The 23,218-nt window shown below is 35.1% G+C and overlaps 1 protein-coding gene across 3 annotated transcripts in view; it reads right to left on the bottom strand.

Annotated features, from left to right (window-relative positions):
- Positions 1 to 23,218, bottom strand: part of MYO6 (myosin VI) — a 94,212-nt gene that overhangs the window by 49,764 nt on the left and 21,230 nt on the right. For all 3 annotated transcript variants that reach the window (XM_011965836.1, XM_011965837.1, XM_011965838.1), the window contains exons 7-13: positions 19,000 to 19,097; positions 18,306 to 18,470; positions 14,643 to 14,723; positions 11,092 to 11,272; positions 4,021 to 4,165; positions 2,065 to 2,222; positions 298 to 389 (exon numbers count right to left, since the gene is read on the bottom strand). In XM_011965836.1, the coding sequence (XP_011821226.1) occupies positions 298 to 389; positions 2,065 to 2,222; positions 4,021 to 4,165; positions 11,092 to 11,272; positions 14,643 to 14,723; positions 18,306 to 18,470; positions 19,000 to 19,097 (920 nt within the window). The remainder of the gene's footprint in view (positions 1 to 297; positions 390 to 2,064; positions 2,223 to 4,020; positions 4,166 to 11,091; positions 11,273 to 14,642; positions 14,724 to 18,305; positions 18,471 to 18,999; positions 19,098 to 23,218) is intronic.

Genomic DNA, 23,218 nt, shown 5'->3' with positions numbered 1-23,218 from the left:
GTAGAGACAACAAAATCATAAAAAGAAACAGAGCTTCAAGTCTATTAAAAGTCACTAATAAAAATAGATGTTCACTTCTGAGGAAGCCCCCATTAAGAGTTTTTATCAGGTCCCTAAACTTCAGCTGAACCATTAACACTTTTGATGTGCTTGAGCCCCGGGGCCTCTGCCGGGCTTCAGTCACCTTCCATTATACAACATCCATTCCCACCAATCAGGGTAACTGCAACATATCTCTTCCTTGAAATTTAAAACAGCTTTATGCAGATCTTAAATTTAAGTTATAAGGGCAATTACCTCCTTCAGAATCCTTTCATTAAAAAATTGTTGAAGTTTTTCATTGCAATAGTTGATGCAAAATTGTTCATAACTGTTATGCTCAAAGTACTCTGAAAATATAAAACCAGAACCAAGAGTCATTATGAGATCAACTTCATATAAATTTATCATAGAATAAAATGTAATTGTAATAATGGCCTAATTTAAAATTAGGTTAAAAATATATATATACACATGTATATATATATATATTTGTTCTATACTTCCCAAATGTTCTCATTTCAAGACAAAACTTTATAGGCATTAAAAGTATTAAAAATACCCTGCTTCAGTTGACAAGGTGTTTCTCAAATGAGATAAATGTTGTATACTAAAAGATATAAAACGTAAGTCCCTTGTAACTATTTATTTATTTATTTATTTTTGAGACAGATTCCCTGTCACACAGGCTGGAGTGCAGTGGTACAATCTTGGCTCACTGCAACCTCCACCTCCCGGGTTCAAGTGATTCTCTTGCCTCAGCCTCCCGAGTAGCTGGAATTACAGACATGTGCCACCACACCCAGCTAATTTTTGTATTTTTAGTAGAGACAGGGTTTCACCATGTTACACAGGCTGGTCTTGAACTCCTGACCTCAAGTGATCTGCCAGCCTCAGCCTCCCAAAGTGCTGGGATTACAGGCATGAGCCACTGCACCCGGTCAACAATTCTTTAAAGCACAGGTATTAAAGCAATCTAAATTAAGCACAAAAATGACTTAAAATACAAGTGCTTTTGAAGATTTTTTTCTGCATAATCTATAAAATTACTTATCAAAAATGCTGTGGATACGAATTCATTTCTAAAATTAAGAGATTATATTACATGATGTCTAAGATACATTAGGCTTTACAATTTTATAATCCTTTGTGTGTTATGCTAAAACTGTTGTAAAAAAGGAAAAAATTAATAATAATAATAATTAATAATTCTCTACCTTTGAACCAAAGGTAGTTCAAAGGTAGAGAATTATAAAGTTTAAAATACATATTGCATCAAAAGCAATACTCCATCTCTCCCCAAATGTAAACACTCATACATTTCTTCGGCAAAAACCACAAAGAAGACACTACTCCTTCACAGCCAGAAACAATGCCCACGTCGATAAAGCCCAGTACAAAACCCATTAGATTTACACTTCAAGATTTTTATATTTTTGTCATTCAGAGCAAAGCAGCATTTATATGCTGGTGACTCATTTCATTTCTGGTTGAACAGCTCTACAGCTATTTAATTACTTATCCTGATATCTTATTTATTTGATGGAAAATACAGCTACTTGCTGACAGCAACAGCAATGAATTTCTAAACATACTAATGAGGTTGTCCTGTAAGTTAGGTCAACCTATTCCCAGCTCTACAAATTAGTCAATGGTTTTAGTAACTCTATTTATCTTTTTTGTTATTTAATTAGTGAAAGTATTATCTTTATTAGTAGCACACAAGGATTTACCTTTATTCAGCTGTATTCCTTTTAGAGTACAGAGATATCCTTAACTATAGCAGTTTCAATCAATGTTTTAATCTTAGCATTAGTATCATCAAAACTAATCCCCACGAGTCTTTCCTCTTCTCTTTAAAGTATCAGCTCCCTACCTAGGTCATATTACGAAATGTGAGTGTGGACATATAATTACACATACATCAAGTAAAATGAGTTACAAAGGAGAAAAGATTTAAGAACAAATTCTAATGTGTGAAAAAATATGAAACGAATATATATTCACAAAAGAAAGTCTACTTACCAAAACCAGCAATATCTAGGACTCCAATAAAATAAGATGACGTTTCAAAAGGAAAACACTGATTTACTCTGTTTACCACATGATCAAAAAGATGGCTATACACCGTCTTTGCCAGGGCATCACGAGCGTTGTTTGCTTGCTCCACTTTCAGAGGTACCCTATAAAAGAAAACTATACTAGTAAAAATTATTTATGAGTGTATACTGTGAAAATGATACCACAGTCAGAGTGCACCTAAACATACCCACAGGGAGAACAAAATAAATACCAAAGGTCATGTGAGAATAGGACAAAATGGGGCTAAGTAGAAAACTGCTACAAGAGAACTAATGGAATTACCTAAAATTAGATCAAAAGTCTATTACCGGGTTAAAAAAAAGTTAGGCTTAAAAAATCATTTTGACCTTAATTTACATCCTGAATTATTCATCCAAAATTATTCAAAGGAATAACCTTCCTTTTGACTTTCCTTAAAAGCAAAGCAAAAGTGTTTAATTCAGGATAACTTTAAAGTTTGGTAACTTCTTTACACTGTTTAGGATAAAATGTTTACATCTTAAAATTTGAACTGTCCCATTCTACTATTTAATATAACTAACTATACCGTATAACAGTATTAAATGTTGCACGTACAGACACACAGCCATTGTCCTCAAGAAAACGATAGTCTGATGAAGAGACACTGCACAGAAGAGAATTTCCAAACACCATGCTAAATACTATCATAAAGATAAGCATGGGGTACCAAGAGAGCACCCAAAAAAAAAAAAAAAAAGTCAAATTTGGAAGTAGAATTGTAAGTCATTCAGATCAACCTGACACTTGATACTTGAGCCTCTCTAAACAGTGATTTCTCACTTATGTTTTCTGCAATGGAACCCTTTCTTGAAGTGAGTTTCATGTGGACACGCTATACATAGAATACATAAAAGGAGCTGGTTTGGATTCTGGAATGGCATTGATTGAAAAGAAGAAACAACAACAAAAAACTGCTTTGGAACAAGGAGAAAATGGGAAAACGGAGGAAGCAACGCCTGAGAACCACCCACCTGCACATGTATGGGCTTTCCCTTGGGCCGCAGAGATATCTCTCTAAGGAACCAAGTAACTGTAGGCTGTAGGGTGCTGCTCTACAAACTTCTTCCAGAGTTTTTCTTTATAAGAAGAACAGTTCTGAATTTGCTTAGCAAAGAATCAGGCTAAGCATACCTTGCTAAAATTTTCAAAAGAGTAAGAGGTAGCCAATTTTCTGAGAGGCTAAAAGCTTTTACAAAAAATTTTTCCTGTTTAAATTTGTTGCAAATTTTTCTGAAATATGTCACTAGAGCTCACTGCCTGTCTTATTTAGTAAGAGATAAAGGGTATTTTTCCCTTCACAAATGAAGATCCTGCAGTGCCTCAGAATGACAAGGCTGAATGTCAATTTTATTCTACATTACCAAAACCAAAAATATATAAAATACAGGACACGGAGACAAAAGTACACAAATATCCAGGTACAATCTAGAAGTTCTTGGTTACTGATTTTTAAAATCTTGGTTAAGCCCTTATTTCTTGTCATTTGTAATTTCTCCCAAATAAAGAATCCTAAACATAAGGAAAGTGTCATTTGCTAAGTATTTTGCTAAAGTAAAATCTGCTTAATACAAGTTTTAGTAAACATTATTAGTAAAATGATCTGTTGCCTAAAACTGTCACATACTGATTTATATCATCAGCTCGTATTTTCATAGTTGTAGAAAAGTAAATCTCTCTTACCTTATAAATTCCAAATATCAACAAGGAACAACTTTAAGAGCTATGTTAAACTCCATTTATTTATTTGATGGATCACTACACTGAGATGCACAGAATTTTGATCTATCAAGCTCAGGTTTTAAATGTAATGTAACTTATGTTTTTCCTTGACAAACCGCAAGGCAAAATTTTTGCTGCGCAATTAGTTAAGGAACTTACTTTATAACTGTTCCTTTGGTGCCCCCTGCTGTTGTTAGCATGACTCTTGTGGTCAAACTTACTCGAAGATCATCTTGGTCCAAACCCAGTAATTCAGCACAACATTCCAAAGACTGAGCAGATTTATTCTTCAGATTACAACCACCTAATGGAAATATATTTTAATTGAAATTAATAAGTGTTATATAAACCAGATTTTCAAGACCCATTTCTTACAATTATACTTCACTTACAAAAAACTATATAATGGGCAAGGCTTATCTGTAACTCTTAAATCCACCTCACTTTTTCACCATCCTTGTCAAACACTCATACTGCTAAGATCAACAGACGACCCTCCCTTGGGGAAGTCCATGGTATAATCCTTTAAGCACATCAATATTAAACTGCCACTGTTTCATTTTTTATGACCCTATAAGCAAACTACACTAATGATAGATTATAATCCTTCTTAATATATTAACTCTTTAGAGAAATATAGTATCTCATCATTAAAATTCATATGACTCCAATAAATTTCAAAGAGTAATTTTAGTGCAAACGCTGTAAGGCACCTGGATAGATCAATTTGGACGTATATATCTGTCTATGGATGTGTTTATGCATACGTAATAAGCATGTACTCATATTGCTTTGAAGTGGGTTGAAGGGAGTGAAGAGACAATTACTATTACCTGTACAGGTAGAGTATCCCTTATCTGAAATGCTTGGGACCAAAAATGTTTCAGATTTTAGATTTTTTCCAATTCTGGAATATCTGCATGATGAGCTCACTTCTAAACACAAAATTCATTTATGTTTCATATACACATTAATATACATGTATACCACTGTCCAGTTTCTCCAACAGCTTGACTTTCTGTGCTAGAGATCAATACATACAAACGCTTCCTCTTTTACTTATTAATGTTACCCTTAGGGGTATCTGCAAGTCTTTTTGACATTTTCAGTATCTTTACACTGCAGAGCAGAAAATAGTAAAAAAAAAAAAAAAAAAAAGGGGGGGGGGGCAACGCAGTTAGGTCTTGACCCATGTGGGCATTTTGAGAAATCTGCCATTGGCACATCCAGCCTGCACATGTGCCATTTTATTTTTTGTGTGCTTGCGCAGGGGCATGTGAGGAAAGGATATATTGCAGCAGAAGGCGGCCAGGCAGGTCATTTTTGCCTTAGTACATCATATCTATAGATTTCTATTTATAAGGGCTGTTTTAAAAAATACTATAAAGAAAGACAGTGCTTTAGTCTCAGGGCTGATCAGGCTCTACAACTACTAGCTATGTGACCTTGAATAAGTTACTTATTCTCTTTGTGCTCAGTTTCCTCGTCCATAAAACTGGGATAATTACTTTACCTACCTTATATGGTTGTTATTTAGATTAATAAGGTTATGTACGTGAAGTGCTTGGAATAGTGTCTGGTACACAGAAAGTACTAGATAAAGATTAACTATTCTTTGTATTTATTTATTTGCATTATAATAAAAGTAACATTTTCCAAATATTTTCAGATTAATATTAATAAATGATATATTCTAAGACTACCTAACTTAAAAACTACAAAGAATGTGTGAAAATCATGAGAATTTTATGACAAATTCATAAGTTACTTAACATACCAATCTCAGAATATGTATGAGAAAAAAATGTGAAAAAATGAGACCTTATAAGAAGATGTTGTTGGGACAATTCATTGAGGAAAGAACAGCTTCTTTAATAAAGGTACTGGAACAACTGGATGTCCACATGCAAAAGAATGAAGCTGGACCCCTTCCTCACACCACACACAAAATTAACTCAAAATGGAATCAAAGACTTAAATATAAGAGTTAAAGCTATTCAACTGTTACAAAAAAACATAGGTATGAATCTTCATTTCTTTGCTATAATACCAAAATCACAAGCAATAAAAGAAAAAACAGATAAATTAGGCTTCACTGAAATAAAAATTTGAAAGAACACTACCAAATGAGTAAAGATAACAAACAGAATGGGAGAAAAGATTTGCAAATTATATATCTGATAAAGGACTTGTACCTAGAATATACTTTTAAAACTCTCACAACTTGGTAATAAAAAGAAAACTCAATTAATAAATGGGCAAAGAATCTCAACAGGCACTTCTCCAAAAAAGATACACAAATGGTCAGTAAGCACATAGAAAGATGCTCAGCATTTTGAGCCATCAGGAAAATGCAAATAAAAACCACAAAGAGATAACACTTTCACACCCACTATGATTGCTATAAGCATACACATAGTACTGGTGAGGATATGGAGAAAATGAAACCCTCATACACTTTTGATGGGAATAGCTCTGTAAAGTGGAAAAGCTACTTTGAAAAAGTCTGACAGTTCCTCAAAAGGTCAGAGTTTGCCATGATGTGATTCAGCAATTCCACTCCAAGGTATTTACTCAAGGGAAATGAAAACACATCCCAACACAAATTTGTCCACAAATGTTCTCGGCAGCATTATTCATAATAGCCAAAAAACAGAAACAACCCGAATGTCTAGAAACTGACAAATGGATAAACAAAACGTAGTATATCCATACAATGAAATATTATTCAGCAATAAAAATAAAATGAAGTACTGCTAAATGCTATAACGTGGATTAACCTTGAAAACACTATGCTAAGTGAAAGAAGCCAATCACAAAAGATCACGTTATATAATTCCATTTATATGAAATGTCCAGAATAAATTTATAGACAGGAAGTAGATTAGTGGCTGAGAGAAGTGGGCAGTGAGGAGTGACTGTTAATGGGTATGGGGTTTCTTTGTGGGGTGATGAAATGTTCTAAATCTATGGTGGTGGTTGCGCAACTCTGAAAATACTAAACACCACTGAAATGTACACTTCAATTGAGTGAACTGTCTGGTATATTAATTAGATCTCAATAAAGCTCCTACCAAAAAAAAAAAGAAAGAAGGAAGAGAGATACTTTGAGAATATTTTGAATGTTTCATTCTATGAAAATGTGCTTATTACCCATGTGTAGGTTCTATACATATACATATTGCCTAAAATTATATAGCTCTCAAAAAACCAACCATCAAATAATTCATTTAAATATTTCTTCTTTTTTACTATATTGCAAAGTTTCTTACATAACTCCAAAAATTATGTAAGACTAAGAAAAAAAAACCCAGGATTTTTAATAAGTCTTAAAAGGCAAAATACTATCATGCAAAGTTTTCATATCATTTGTTTCCAAAAAAGAACTTCTTCAAACATTTTAAAAGTTTGTTGTTATAACATTTTATTTGTTATGTGGAATTTTAAAAACACAGGCAGTCCCAATAAGTGTTTTCTGCATTTTCATCATGCAAAAACTTCTTTATGACAGTTAAAAGTCCTGTAAGTGCTTATTGGAGAATAATCTTTCCAGTAGAATAATTATAAAAATACCAAATTTTCTTGGAGACAGGATCTCACTCTCCCAGGTTGGAGTGCAGTGGTGCAATCATGGGTCACTGCAGCCTCGACCTCCTGAGCTCAATCATTCCACCTCAGCCTTCCAAGTAGCTGGGACTACAGGCATGCACCACCATGCCAGCTAATTTATTTTGTGCGTGCGTGTGTGTGCGTGTCTGTGTGTGTGTGTGTGTTTTGGGGTTTTTTTGTTTTTGTTTTTTTGTTTTTTGTTTTGTTTTGTTTTATGGGGTCTCACTATGTCACCCAGACTGGTCTTAAAATTTCTGAGCTCAAGTAATTCTTCTGCCTCAGCCTCCCAAAATGCTGGGATAACAGGCATGAACCAGCATGCCCTGCCAAAACTAAGTCTTTTTCAAATTGCTAAGACATGCCAAATTAAGCTCCCTAGGGAAAAAAGAAATCACTTCTAATTAGAAAGAAACCATTTGGACCTATAGGAAGAGTCACAGGAAGGATGAAGACAAATATAAAATCTTAGCTTTTAAAATAATTAATTTAATCATGTATTAATCTTATTAATTCCCTGCCTCTTTTCAATCTTCCTTGATTTCTGTTCACTTTCCCTTCAACAGAAGGAAGTTAGAGAAGAAAAATAAGAGATAATGCAAAGAGCATTACCTTTTGGGCATTTCCTACTCTTCAACTAACGTGATCATGCAACACTTACAATACTCTATACAACTGCATCTTCTACCACAGGGTAATAATAAGAGGTGTGAAGATGCCATTTATCACTTCTAATAACATTTCTAAAGTGTGTATTAATTATTGTAAAGATTTTTTTTTGTGTTAGAATCTCCCACATGTGCTCCTTTGGTATAACAATGCTAGAGAGCAAATGAAATGTATGCTAACATTCATTATATTTTCAAAACAAATCTCCAATCCTTCAAAAAACAATTAAAAATTTTAATGCACATTAAGAACATACCTAATTTTGCTTGAATTTTTTTCCTTTTAAATTGGGAGCAATCTGTATTTTAATTGTACTTACTCATTTAAAGCACTTATAATGATTACTATGTGCCAGACACAAGTATTCAAATCATTTTACAAATATTTAACTCAGGTATTCCTCTTTATAGCATGAGGTAGGGACTATTATCTTCAGTTTACAGTGAGGGAACTGAGACATGAAAAGGCTAAGTTCCCTACCTAAGGTCACACAGATAGTATGTGGTAAAGCATCTGGATCAGGAGCACATGCTCCCATCCACTATGTTATGTTGCATCTCACATTATTGATTTCACAGCATTACGGAACATTAAATCAGAAAATCATTAAGACATCTATTTTAGTCTGTTCATTCATAGATCACAAATTTCAGTGGCCTGGGAGAAAGAAGGGACAATTATCACAAGCCTCTGAGTTAGTCAGACATGAGCAGAACCAGCTCTCACATCTACAACTTCATCAATAACCACATGCATCACTTCAATACAGGTTCCACTTTTGTAAAACGGAGATGATATCCCCTACCTCATTCTATTTATGATATACAGATTACAATTATGATGTTATGATGACATACAGAGTAAGAAGGGACCTGCATATAACACTTTTTTTAATCTTCTTTTTTTTCCTGTCTTCTTGTGCTCTTTCCCTGTATGCACACTATTGCTAGTGAGAGGAGGTGCCAGCTGGGCTTCCTGGGTGGAGTCAGGGCTCAGAAAGCTGTGAAACTCACTCATTTCCTGCATCAGGACTTACTTTGGTCCTGGATGAATAATATTAAAGATATGTTCTTAAAATATTCCTAACACCAGGATTTGTACACGTGTTTTCTTCCCCAAGAAAGCTATAAACAGCAAAAATTTTGCCGTAAGCTTCCCTATGTCCTCTCTCCTTCTCTCCCTTTCCCCTCCCCTGAAACTAAAAGAAATATTAAATGCCCATTTTTCTGTGACCAGCTGGCCTTATCTATGCTCCTAATTCCAATTCCTTGTAAACACACTTTGTAAAGTCCCATAAAATCCTGTCTCCTTTGCCATGCTGCGGCAAGGTCATAAAGTAAATAAAACCTAATTCCGGTTTTACTCAAAATCTAAAACATATCACAAAATAATTTACTGCCTTTGTTTCTCGCTCTGGTAACATTTTCCCGCTGCACGTATTTCCCGCCTTAAAGAGTTTAAAAGGCAACTGCATAATCTAACTCTGGCTACCCACTCGGGACCCCTTCCACGCTGTGAAAGCTTTGTACTGTCACTCTGCTCAATAAAGTCTACAGCTTTTTTTTTCTCTTGGTCCCTGTCTCCATCACTCACCGCAGGCAGCTGCCACACCAATTCTTTGGCGTGGCTAAGGCAAGAACCTTTAGCGTTACACTAGCTACTGATTGTACTTTAAAAGTCCTTCTCATGGTTTATTCAATTTTGCAACTGAAGAAACCAAGGCTCAGAGAGCCTCTGGGATCTAACACCAAAGCCCATTATTGACTACTACATTAAATGGTGCTGTAGGTTTCCCTTAACTCATCCTTGGTATAAGATCCTACAATAATGTCTTAACATAGTGGTTGACAATCTTTTTCTCTAAAGGGCCAGACAGTAAATAGTTTAGGCTTTGCAGGACATACAACCTCTGCTGCAACTACTCAACTCTGACACTAGCACAAAAGCTGGTATAGACCACACATAAATGAGTGGGTGTGGCATTATTCCAATAAAATTTTACTTACAAAAAACAGGCAGTGTGCCAAATTTGGGCCATCGTTCATAGTTTGACATTCCCTGTATTCATAGATCAAATTTCGAATTATGTCAAGTCCTACTGTTTATGTACAGACTGAAACACTAGAGTTGAAAAGTTGCTTTTCTTTTCAATGTGCGTAAGATTAAAATTTTCATTTATCATTAATAAAGTACATGGGCTTTTATATATTAAATTGCCCTAATTAATTTATCCAATGATCCTGAACATTTTCAAAAATGCCTTAATAGCTGGCCAGGCGTGGTGGCTCATGCTTGTAATCCCAGCACTTTGGGAGGCTGAGGTGGGCGGATCACGAGGTCAGGAGATCGAGACCATCCTGGCTAACACAGTGAAACTCCATCTCTACTAAAAAGACAAAAAATTAGCCGGGCATGGTGGCAGGCACCTGTAGTCCCAGCTACTTGGGAGGCTGAGGCAGGAGAATGGCGTGAACCCGGGAGGCGGAGCTTGCAGTGAGCTGAGATAGCGCCACTGCACTCCAGCCTGGGTGACAGAGCGAGACTCTGCTTCAAAAAAAAAAAAAATGCCTTAATAGATGATAGAGAATTAATTAATCTCCTCACCTATTAGAAAAGTGTAATATAACTGGAAATTTTAAAAAGTGAATATAACCGGAAAATTTAACTAAAAATTACCCTAAATTTATCAGGATAAAATAATCAGTTGTTTATCCTTCAAAAATGAGAAGTTTATTCCTAAGTAGTATCACTGATTTGTTCACTGACTTGTTGATCAGAATTACTGATAATGAAACAGTCTTCATTTGGGAGATTCAACATGTAACCCAGTATATTTTAGATATTTCTTAAGCATTTTTTAAGCAGCTGCACATAAACAGATTCAATTTTCATATTACAAATAAATAACAGAAATTCTATTTAATTTTTTTCCTCTTAAAAAAATAAAAAACAAACCTGAAGTGCTGCCAGCTTCCTCAAAATCAATATTTCCAAGGTGCAGGACACCAGCTACTACCCGGAAGAGATCAAGCTTTTCTTCATCATCCAAACCAATTTTTTTCATAGCCGTGCACATTCTAATAAAATCACCATGGTCATCTAACAGAGGATCTTTCATAGAACCTGCCTTAAGGTACTACAAAACAAGAAGACACCAATTAACTGATTGTTACATTATTTAAGTACACTAAAACTACTACACCAGGTCAATTAATGCACTATATAACATGCAAAAATAAATTCTGTCAATGGGAAAATCTTCACTATTCTAACATTCAAAAACTAAATGACCAGGAAAGGTATACACAGGATCTCTCTGTTCTATTTCTCTATTTGCTACGTGTGAATCTACACTTACCAGCAAAAATTGCAATTAAAATAATGGAATTAGATGTTTTTTCAATTAAATTACAATTTTCACTTTAAAGTCTTATAATCCAAGGATATTAGAAAAAGATAAAAAATTTGGTGGAAAAGGAGGGAATATCAATACTTGTATCAACATTACAGATTTTTTTAAAATTAGGTAATGATAAATATATTCATTTAATTATTCCACAATGTATACATGTATCAAACATTACACTGTACTCCAATGTACAGTATAAATATATACTATTCTTGTCAATGAAAAAAAAGAAAAACTAAGTTAAAAAGTGCAATAAAAAATTTAAATGTGACAATTAGTATGACACTTCTTTAGATTAACTGCCACCAACTGCACCAATATTAAGTAGTAGTAAATAGTGAGCAGGCTGATACAATTTTCATACCTTAGAATTCTTTTTTAAAGTTTTTTATATGCGCATATATATATATATATATATATGGTAAAGTATATTAGTAAGCGCTATGCTTACTCTAATAATTTACACAATGACTTAAAACATTTCAGAAAAAATGAGAAGAAAATTTGTTTTCTCTCCTAAAAGAACTTGCATCTAATGTACTCATTTGTTAGACTCTATACCAACTCAGAAGAAAAAAAGAAGAAGAAAGTCAGGTCTGCAGAAACTAGAAGGAGAAACATAAAAGTTACTGGACATGAAAAGATTGTACTAGAAATTTTCCAGAACTTGAGAATACATAATTTAACATTAAGTAACAGGATCACGATTAACTGGTCATTAAAGATGCCTCCTGGAGACGGATTTTTTTTCCTCCCAGTAAACAAATGATTCCCAGCTCAAGCTGTAATTGTCTTTCCACAAAATTATTTAAAATGTTCAATTATGAATGTGCAACATTTCTGGAAAATATCTAAGACAATAAAATTCAATTTATTCTTAAAAGAAGCAAAGGAAACAATGACATGCAGCCAAAACTGTTCAGCAGAAAACACACACCATGCAGAATTTTTAGTCTTGCAGTAGAAGAATTGCTTCATTTAAAAACTGTTTCTAATCAAAAGTTAATGAACATATTTGCTGTATGGCAGACTAAAAATACTGCATTTTTCTAAAAATTACACACAACCTAAAGACATTCAGATGGAACTGGGCAAAGGGTTTAATTAGTCAAAATGATCACCTCATCCTCCTGATAAAGAAGACATAAAAAGTAATTTAAACATATTAATCCATTATTTAACTATACACATAAACACACTCACTCAATGCGAATAAGATTTCTGACAGAGTATACTGACTCTAGAATAAAAGGCTAATTTTCTTCTTTGGAGAGAACATGCTACTCTTTGGAGAGTAAACTTCAGTTTTCTTTTCTCTCTACTCCATTTTTTTCCATGGCAAATGATCAAATTTCTATCTTCCCCCTACCCTTCAGAACTGCTGCAATGTCCCACTAGGAAACGTCTCCATTATCTTAGTGAAAAGAATATAACTACTATATTTTGATATCTCAGAAAAACACAGTCTTATCAAGACAAAGAAAGACACCATAATAAATATTAATGTTGCTTCTTAAAGTACCAACCATGGCTATAACAAAGTTTATAGTTTGTAATTCAGATTCTGTATCTATAATGATATATAAAATATCAAATTAAACAAAAATTAACTGTAGGGTTGTCTGCTTAGAATTTTAAATAAAGGAATATTTTATTTGCTTTCTATCCTTTCATATAAATATGCTAAAAACATAAATCATCTCATCCATTTTAAGAGGAGTCAAAAATATCGGGCTTACAAATGTAGAAGCATTAAAAACTGACTATTATAAAAACTTGTTCGCTTACTCAATTTAAATTTTTAACAAAATTAATAAAAGTAACATTAACAAGTATCTATCATTAATCCTTAGTATTTCATAATTTAAGTCCCTTGAGTACATGCAACTTAGTACCACTTACTAAACACTGCATATTAAAATTTAGAAGGGTTGTAAATTTCTAGATTAAGAAAATGTTTTATAAATAATTAATGGTATAATTATATCTATTCTTAGAAATATAATTTACTGAAACCAATATATAAATTTTTCATATTACATAAATATGATGTTTTAAACAGAACTACAATAATATACAAGCTTTTTTTTTTTGAGACAGAGTCTCATTCTGTTGCCCAGGCTGGAGTACAGTGGCGCGATCTCTGCTTACTACAGCCTCCGTCTCCTGGGTTCAAGAGATTCTCCTGCCTCAGCCTCCCGAGTAGCTGGGATTACAGGCACATGCCAACATACTTGGCTAATTCTTGTAATTTTTTAGTAGAGACAGGGTCTCATCATGTTGGCCGACCTGGTCTCGAACTCCTGAACTCAAATGATCCACCCGCCTCAGCCTCCCAAAGTGCTGGGATTACAGGCGCGAGCCACTCCACCTGACCAGGTTTTTTTTGTTTTTAATTCTGTTGCCCAGGCTGGAGCACAATGGCATGATCACGGCTCACTGCAGCCTCCACCTCCAGCGTTCAAGCAATCTTCCCACTTCAGCCTCCCAAATAGCTAGAACTACAGGCATATATGATCTCACCCAGCGAATTTTTTTTATTTTTGGTAAAGATGGGGTTTCACTATGTTTCCCAGGCTGGTCTCGAACTCCTGGCTTCAAATGATCCTCCCGTCTTGGCCTCCCAAAGTGCTGGGATTACAGGTGTGAGTCACCACACCCAGCCTATAACATTTCTTCCCAAGAATGCTTAATCTATTTACTGTCTATATCAAGGCTCACTTCAGTCTTGAAATAGACAATAAATTATAAAAGACATATTCTTAAGCTCAAGTGGTAACATAAGAGTAAGTTTCAAAAATGCTAGAAGAGACTGATTCTTACGCAATTTAATACCTTCATGCTTGAAAACAGAATGAGAGGAGAGTAGTGCAGTGATGCCAACCAGAAAGAACAGAACCTGTTGCTTCACTAGATACCAACAAGAGGTATAAAGTATTACACTGTGAAAGAGACTTAGATGAATATTTAGTTTTTTAAAATATAAGCCTAAAAGTCAGAACTCTTACTTGGGCTCCAAAATAAAAATTATAACACATCTTTCAGTACGTTTTTTTTTTTTTACATTAAAGATTTTAAGAAAAATGGTCTACTATACCTCAGGACTTTTGCGGTTCTGTAAAATCTGTTTGTCCGTTTCTTTGTTAGCAAAGTATCTAGTGCAGCCTCGGTTTAAATACTATGAAAAAACAAATTAAATATAATTAACATATATGATCCACAGGGAAATAATACAGGAGAAAACACAACTTATAAAATAGTGCCAACCATGACGAATTTCTGAACACAACCTGAGTACTGTTTAATCTCACCATTAAAATCAATACTTCTATATTTTATAAACATTTTCTTCCTAATAATAAAACCAGGCATATTAAAAATCCTAATCTCTGAAAGGAGATTAAATAAAATGATTAAAATAAAGATCAATGACATAAAAGTTTTCTACTTTTAAAGGGCAACAATTTTATATCTTTTCAGTATCAAAAATCTAAATACAGTGCATAAAATCATGAAAATCAACTTCCTACTAAATATGTAGAATCTCAAGTAAGGACCCATACTGTAGTTTAATTTTTCAAGCAGTATTTTAAATTCTGAAAAGTTAAGAAAGATAAATACTATCCTTGATTTTCTTAATTTTTTATTTTTAGAGTCAGTTTTTTAAAACATGCTTTTCACATTTATTGAAAACTAACAATGACTGTACATAAATTACAGTACTTGCTTTATGGATCAAATAATTTAAGGTTTTCTTATTTCAATGATTTACTTTGCTTACCAAAGGCTTTCAAAAGCTAAATGCTTCCAAAATATAAAACAAGAGGAGTAGTTCAAAAAAAGAACATATATTGGTATCAACAAGAATCTACTGCTCACATTTATTGGTCTTGCAACTGAAGTCTTGCTTCATTTAAAAACTGTTTCTAATAAAAAGTGAATGGACATATTTGCTATATGGCAGACTAAAAATACTGCATTTTTTGGAAAATTACACACACCCTAAAGACATTTAGATGGAATTGGGCAAATCTGATCAGGAAGGATGTACACAGAGAACAGGATGGACAAGTTTTTTAAACATCTCAGCTTGTAAACATCTCTTAAATCAGGTGACTATGATTTTATTGTACCATGGCATGAATTCCCAGATTAAATACACCACATCACACATACACCAAAAAAAAATTTATAATAAATTTGAATGATATGGGGATAAATTTAATATTTTAGACAATCAATGCATCTATTGTTCCTTCTCCATTAGAATTAAATGCTAAAATACAGTAAAAACAAGACAACTATATACATGGTTTTTTTTTTTCATTCTACCCTAGAATATTTGTGAATAAAAATAAAAGAGAAAGGAGGACAGACAATGTTGGTAAGCATTTTCAACGGACTGTTTCAAATAAGAGCTCTTTTACTTAGCAGAATAATAGCTTAAACACATAGAGCCAAAACAAATATGTTCTTTGCTACCAAGCATTTTGTCTCCTCACTCCAATTGTTTTGTCAAATACTTTGTTTCTGGACAGTGGGGCCTAATATTACAACCTTGGATAGAAATGTGTCCTTTTAGTTTTTCTGTAACTAGAACACTACCCCTGCCATTATTCTTATTCTATCCACCCTTTCTTCACATTCAAGGATCTATCCATGATTACAGCAAATGGCTCCATAAAACATGTGCAGAAATATTTGAAATGTCTAAATAATGCAAACATTTTTAAACCTTTTACTTTTTAAAGTATATATGTGATTAATACAAGTGTTTTCAGACAGGTATACATCTACAATTCTTTACATACTAATTTTGATAGCGGAGTGACCAAAAACATTCAACAATTTTGGAAGTGTTCAACCTATTGCATGTCTCCCCTTTGTTTTTAAAATCTGATCTCTCAATTATAACCAGAGGGCTAAACTACAGAAAAACCTGATGAAATCACTAACACACTTTTAAGTCACTTTAAGGCAGAATTATTTGGGGGAAGTGGATACAGTAGTGTGTGTGTGCCGGCACACAAGAGGAATATTCAAGATGGCAGATGTATGCAACGCTGTTCCCCTACTTTCCCTCTTACCATCACAAGGACTCTCCTGTAAGAAAGGAAATCAGGCCTCCTGGTTCACACTGCAGAATCAGGAAACCCTCTGACTAGAAAAATTTCAATAGCTGCCCTTTCAGGATGCCTGCCATTGTACCAGGAAAGGCTGTATATTCTGAAACCCAAAAATACTATGTTCCCAAGCCTCCAAGCAGGAAGAAAAGCTAGATTAAGGCCAGAATAGTGACATCACTTTATTGTCAAATAAGTATTGACAAAACCGTATCATCATTATTACATTTTATGTAGTTCCTAGTAATTTATTCCTTTTTTAAAAACCATAGTAAAAAGAAATGCTTTCTTTACTTTCATGAAAATAATGTGGGCAACTAACTTCAAATTCCAATTAATTTGGAGAGTTCTAGAAAAGACTGGACATTTTAGAAGTATATAGATACATTTATAAAGCGTTTTAAGACAACAGACTTTTAAAATTTGCAAATACACATTAAAAGAAATTGAAGTAAAAGAAAAGCTGTCTGCAAACACACACACACACACACAACCACAGAGCAATAATTATGTGTGTTATGATTCTCAAATAGAGGGTTTCTGACCAAAAAAGACTATCGGAATCAGCTGGGGAACTCTATACAAATGACATTCCTTACTCACATTCCATTCCTTTGTATAAACAACATTCCCATACTCCATACAAGGACACTGTTTCCTAACCTGAGAATCTGAAAATTGTGTTAACCATCCCCAGTCACCACTCCTAGAAACTCTACTCCCTTGGCTTGTAATGCTCGGGGATGGGTGTGTGTGTGTGTGTGTGTGTGTGAGATGGGGGTGTGTGTGTGTGTGTGTGTGTGTGTGTGTGTGTGCGCGCGCGCGCGCGCTCTTCCCACCACCTTCTAAGTTGCTCAGGAGCAGGGACTGGGTATTATTTATCTTTTTAATCCTGGCCCAATGCCTGGCACCCAATGGGTAAGCAATAAATATTTGTTATTGAAGTGAATTAAGAAATACAATCATCTGTCCTTTATTAATATTAATTCAGTGTTCAAATATTTTTACAGATAAGTCAAAGGTAACTTTAAAGTTAGTATTACAGAGCTATTATAAATTTCTAGTTGAGTTTAAATTGATAATAGGGTTTAACATCTATCCTTTTATCTATTCCATTATGTGCCTCCTCATATAGTAATATATTATAAACTCAGCAGTACACCTTAATAGAGATCTTCTCAGTACAGTGGTCATTCTAACATGTTATACTTGATCCAATGTAAGTTACATACACACAACAAGTAGATTTCAAAATCCACTAAAATAAGTTTTAGGCTTGATGGCAATTCTGTTTTCAAAAATTGTACAAAAATATTTTTTTCTTTGGGACAGGGTCTCACTCTGTTGCCGAGGCTGGCGTGCAGTGGCACAATCATGGCTCACTGCAGTCTCAACCTCCTGGGCTCAGGTGATCCTCTCACCTCAGCCTCCGAGTAGCTGGAACTACAGGTGATTGCCACCATGCCAAGCTAATTTTTTGTTTTTTTTTTTTTGAGACAGGGTCTCGCTACATTGCCCAGGCTGCTCTCGAACTCCTGGGCTCAAGCGATCCATCTGCCTCAGCCTCCCAAAGTGTTGGGATTACAGGAATGAGCCACTGCACCCGGCTATATGAAATTTCTTTTCTTCTGACCTACCCGAAAATTATCTGGTGAGCTCAAATGAAGTTTTTCTCTAATATCTTCAGAAGCACCAGCACACAACCTATAAAAGATATGATAATTTCTTTCCTCTTTGCCTTGAACACAGATTCTAGATTTCTCTAGGAGATAATGTGAAACAAATCCTCCAACAACTGAGTTCTAAAAAACAAAACACAGAGAAAATATGTTTTTGCATTTAAAGTCTTAAAAGTATTATTTGCCAATGTTAAATTATTTACCTTTTCTAATACATATTTGTCTATCAAAGAAGTTATAACATTCATCAAATAAAGGGGAAAAAACAACTAAATGTAAGCATAGAGTATTTATAATGGTCATCCTTCATTTTAAACATCCTCATTTAAGTCTCTACCCAAATCCTGCTAAGTTTTGAGCCAATGAAGAATCACAATTGATCCTGCACTGTACTTCAACACAGGTGCTAGAATATCTTACATGACTAGCTATACAGTAATACTCAATGCTGAAGTCAAAATCAGTATCTGGGCTTTAAATTGTGAAAGGAGCTTTTAGATGGTCGTAGTGGACACGTATATTCCTGCAACCATCTAAAGTAACAATAAAGCTTAAAGGGATTTATCATTAAGTGCAAGTACAGCACCAACTGACCCTTGTATTTTTACGAACACTCCCCAAAAATATCATTCCAAAGCTTACTCTCACTTACCTTTTCATTGAAATGTATTTCTACAAATTTCCCAAATCGACTGCTATTATTGTTGCGAACAGTCTTTGCATTTCCAAAGGCTTCTAGGAGTGGGTTAGCTATTGAGAAACAAAAAAAAAAAATCAATCAAAAAATTAGCATGACGGAACAAAACAAAACATGCATAGTATATTTCCATTTGTTAATGTATATGTCTAGAAAAAAATGTACTAAAAAATATTAACATGCATCAGGCGCAGTGGCTCACGCCTGTAATCCCAGCACTTTGGGAGGCCGAGGCAGGTGGATCACGAGGTCAGGAGTTCAAGATCAGCCTGGCCAAGAGGATGAAACCCCACCTCTACTAAAAAATACAAAAATTAGCCAGGAGTGGTGGCGCATGCCTGTAATCCCAGTTACTTGGAAGACTGAGGCAGGAAAATTGCTTGAATCTGGGAGGCGGAGGTTGTGGTGAGCCGAGGTCACACCATTATACTACAGCCTGGGCGACAAGAGCAAGACTCCATCTCAAAAAATAAAAAATAAAATAACATGAAGGAATTCACATGTAATGCCAAATTCCACAAATATTTATTGACTACCCACTATGCTCAGGCACTATTCAAGTCCAGGAGATGTGAAAATTTCTCAAAAATATAAAAAGAAAATGTAAATGTTACAGGACTAAATTTTTAAGCTACTATGTTACAAAATGTATAATTCGACTTTAAAATTTTTTCCCTAAGAATTTTACTGTTTTATCAAGTATATTAGGCCCACAAGAGTAATTAGATAAAACAGTAAACCTCTTGTGAGACAATACAGACAAGGGTTGTATTACTTGACTTACTTTTCTAAAACATCTAAAACATTTTACATATTAATAGTCTCCATATTTAACATTTTTACATGTATATCCAGTGAAATTTAACATATTAAGAGTTTACAGAATTACCTAAGAAAGATTCTCAGAATAAAAGGTTTTAAAATCCTAATGAACAAATATAACATTTTCACTGTTATTTTATAATCACCTATCCACATATCATGACTGGATAAGAGTTACTAGAGTCTACTCTTATACTCACCTAAGTCTCAATCATACACATACCAAATTAGTGTTAATCTTAGACACATATTCTCCTTCAACAAACTTAAAGTGCTTCATAATGTTTAGTGTTAAAATTTTTTTTATGAAGCATGTTCTTCCTATAATAAACATGAAGCCGGCCAGGCGCAGTGGCTCATGCCTAAAATCCCAGCACTTTGGCAGGCCAAGGCAGGCAGATTTCGAGGTCAGAAGATCAACACCATCCTGGCTAACATGGTGAAAACCTCATCTCTACTAAAAATATAAAAAAGTAGCCAGGCGTGGTGGCGGGTGCCTGTAGTCCCAGATACTTAGGAGGCTGAGGCAGGAGAATGGCGTGAACCCGGGAGGCGGAGGTTGCAGTGAGCTGAGATCGTGCCACTGCACTCAAGCCTGGGTGACAGAGCGAGACTCCATCTCAAAAAATAAATAAATAAAATAAAAAATAAACATGAAGCCATATTTCTTATGAAGACTTTTCAGGTCAATTTCTCCTATTCTATCCACAGCAGAATGCTTAACTAGTCTCTAAACTCTTTTAAAGATCATTCCCCAGCCATTTCACGTGCCAAAATAAGAAAGAAAACATTAAAACTAAAAGAAATATTAGCATATATCTCTCATGTTTCAGATGCGACAAAAAAACTGACGCCAACATGGTCAGCCGGGGCGCAGTGGCTCACACCTGTAATCCCAGCACTTTGGGAGGCCAAGGTGGGCGGATCATGAGGTCAGGAGTTTGAGACCAGCCTAACCAACATGGTGAAATCTCGTCGCTAATAAAAATACAAAAATTAGCCGGGTGTGGTGGTGGGCGCCTGTAGTCCTAGCTACTCAGGAGACTGAGGCAGGAGAATCACTTGAACCCGGGAGATGGAGGTTGAGGTGAGCCAAGATCATGCCACTGCACCCCAGCCTGGGTGAAAGAGTGAGACTCCATCTCAGAAAAAAAAAAAAAAAAATGGTCAACTCACTCTTCAAAGGCCACATAACTGTCTGTTGACAAAAAGAGAACTCAATTACAGGTCTCCCCAACTCCCTTATTGGCAATCTACTAGTTTTTGCTGAAGAATTTAATACAAGTAAAATATCCCAAAATAGGATAAGAACCTCTCCAACAGAAAATCATATTAATGCTACTAATAATATACTCATTCCAAAACCAGCAACCAAACTTCTATTAAGGATGGCATCAAAAGACTCTATGCCCTTCTAGTTACATTTACTATTATCCATTAAGAGGCTACAGAGCTGGGCACACTGGTTTACGCCTGTAATCCCAGCACTTTGGGAGGCTGAGACAAGTGGATCACCTGAGGTCAGGAGTTCAAGACCAGCCTGGCTAACATGGTGAAACTCCAACTCTATTAAAAAATACAAAAATCAGCCAGGCATGGTGGCACACACCTATAATCCCAGCTACTCAGGAGGCTGAAGCAGGGGTATCACTTGAACTCGCGAGACAGAGGTTGCAGTGAGCCAAGATCACACCACTGCACTCCAGTCTGGGTGACAAAGTGACTCAGTCTCAAAAAAAAAAAAAAAGCTATGGAAGCATTTGGAATAACACACTTTGCAACTTATCTCCACTGTAACACACTACATACTGTACAGCACATTACTGTGGAAGAAACTGGGCTTATATCCAATTGTCAAGTGAGTGTGCTCCTCAAGTGAGCAAATCACAATACTAATTAGTCTTTTACTGAGGTAGCCCATAATTTGTTCTTTTTTATTAATTTGTTCAGTTTTTAAGAATGACTCCCTCGCTAAAGTAAGGCACTTTACTATGAATAAAGCATTACTTACGAGATAAGTACATATTTGGGTATGTTACAACACCACATAAAAACTATAAATGAAACTAGAAAATTCTTTATATTAAAAAAAACTTTATTGATGCTCAACTTTAAAAATGTTTATTAGAGTTGTATTTAGATTGATCGACATGCAGATTTTACATCATTGTGAAAAAATGCACATATCATTTGCTATGATCTAGCAAAATGCATGAACATACGAGGCCCCATTAAGTTTTTGTTCAACTAACATTTTTCTTTAAAATGTCAAGAGCATGTGTGTTGCACTCGTAGAGTCCCAACTACTTATGAGGCTGAGGCAAGAGCACTGCTTGAGCCCAGGAGTTTGAGATCAGCCTCGGCAACATAGTGAGATGCTGTCTCTACTTTAAAAACAAAAAAGGCCAAGAGAGTGTAAAATATGCATTTACTATGGCATGTAGTTAAGGTGTCTAGGTTTATACCCGAATTTCACAACTGATGAGCTATATGAGCTTCAGCATATTTAAATATTACCATCTTTAAAGTAGGGATAAAAGAGTTTCTAATTCATTCTGTGAAGATTTAAATTAGATAACAGATTTTTAAACAAATAGGATAATGCCTAATACATCCCATATATGTTATTATCACCATCATTATTAAAAAATGCTTACTGAGTACATAGTGGGGGAAAGTAAGGCAGGGAGAAGGAGAAAGAGTGTTCAGAGAAGCCTGTTTAAGACAGTTCAAAGAACTACAAGGAGCCCAATGTGATTAAAGCATAAGGAGTTAGAAGAAACATGACTCTAGGTGAGATCAGAAGAGGCAGGAGCCAGACCACACAGAGCACTGTGGGTGATGTTACACATCTGGCACATGACGTTAAGAGCAATATGAAGCCATCAGATGATTTAAAGCAAAAGAAATTGTTCTGGCCAGGTGCGGTGGCTCACCCCTATAACCCCAGCACTCTGGGAGGCTGAGGCAGGTGGATCACCTGAAGTCAAGAGTTCAAGACCAGTCTGGCCAACATGGTGAAACCCCGTCTCTACTAAAAATACGAAAATTAGCCAGGCGTGGTGGTGGGCGCCTATAAGCCCAGCTACTCGGGAGGCTGAGGCAGGAGAATCGCCTGAACCCAGGAGGCAGAGGTTGTAGTGAGCCGGGATCAAGCCACTGCACTCCAGCCTGGGTGACAGGTGAGACTCCGCCTCAAAAAAAAAAAAAAAAAAGGAAAAGAAATTATTCCAACTTCCATACAGAGACTGGATTAAGGAGAAGTAAGAATCTAATTGAAGAGACCAAGCAGGAGTCTGTGATGCAGGAGGGCATCATGCAGGAGATTCAACATAATGGTAATCTAGGCCAG

Source organism: Mandrillus leucophaeus, unplaced genomic scaffold, assembly GCF_000951045.1.
Source record: "Mandrillus leucophaeus isolate KB7577 unplaced genomic scaffold, Mleu.le_1.0 Scaffold738, whole genome shotgun sequence".
Lineage (NCBI taxonomy): Eukaryota > Metazoa > Chordata > Mammalia > Primates > Cercopithecidae > Mandrillus > Mandrillus leucophaeus.
The sequence above is the reverse complement of the archived record's forward strand: the minus strand, read 5'-3'. Positions and strand labels throughout refer to the sequence as shown.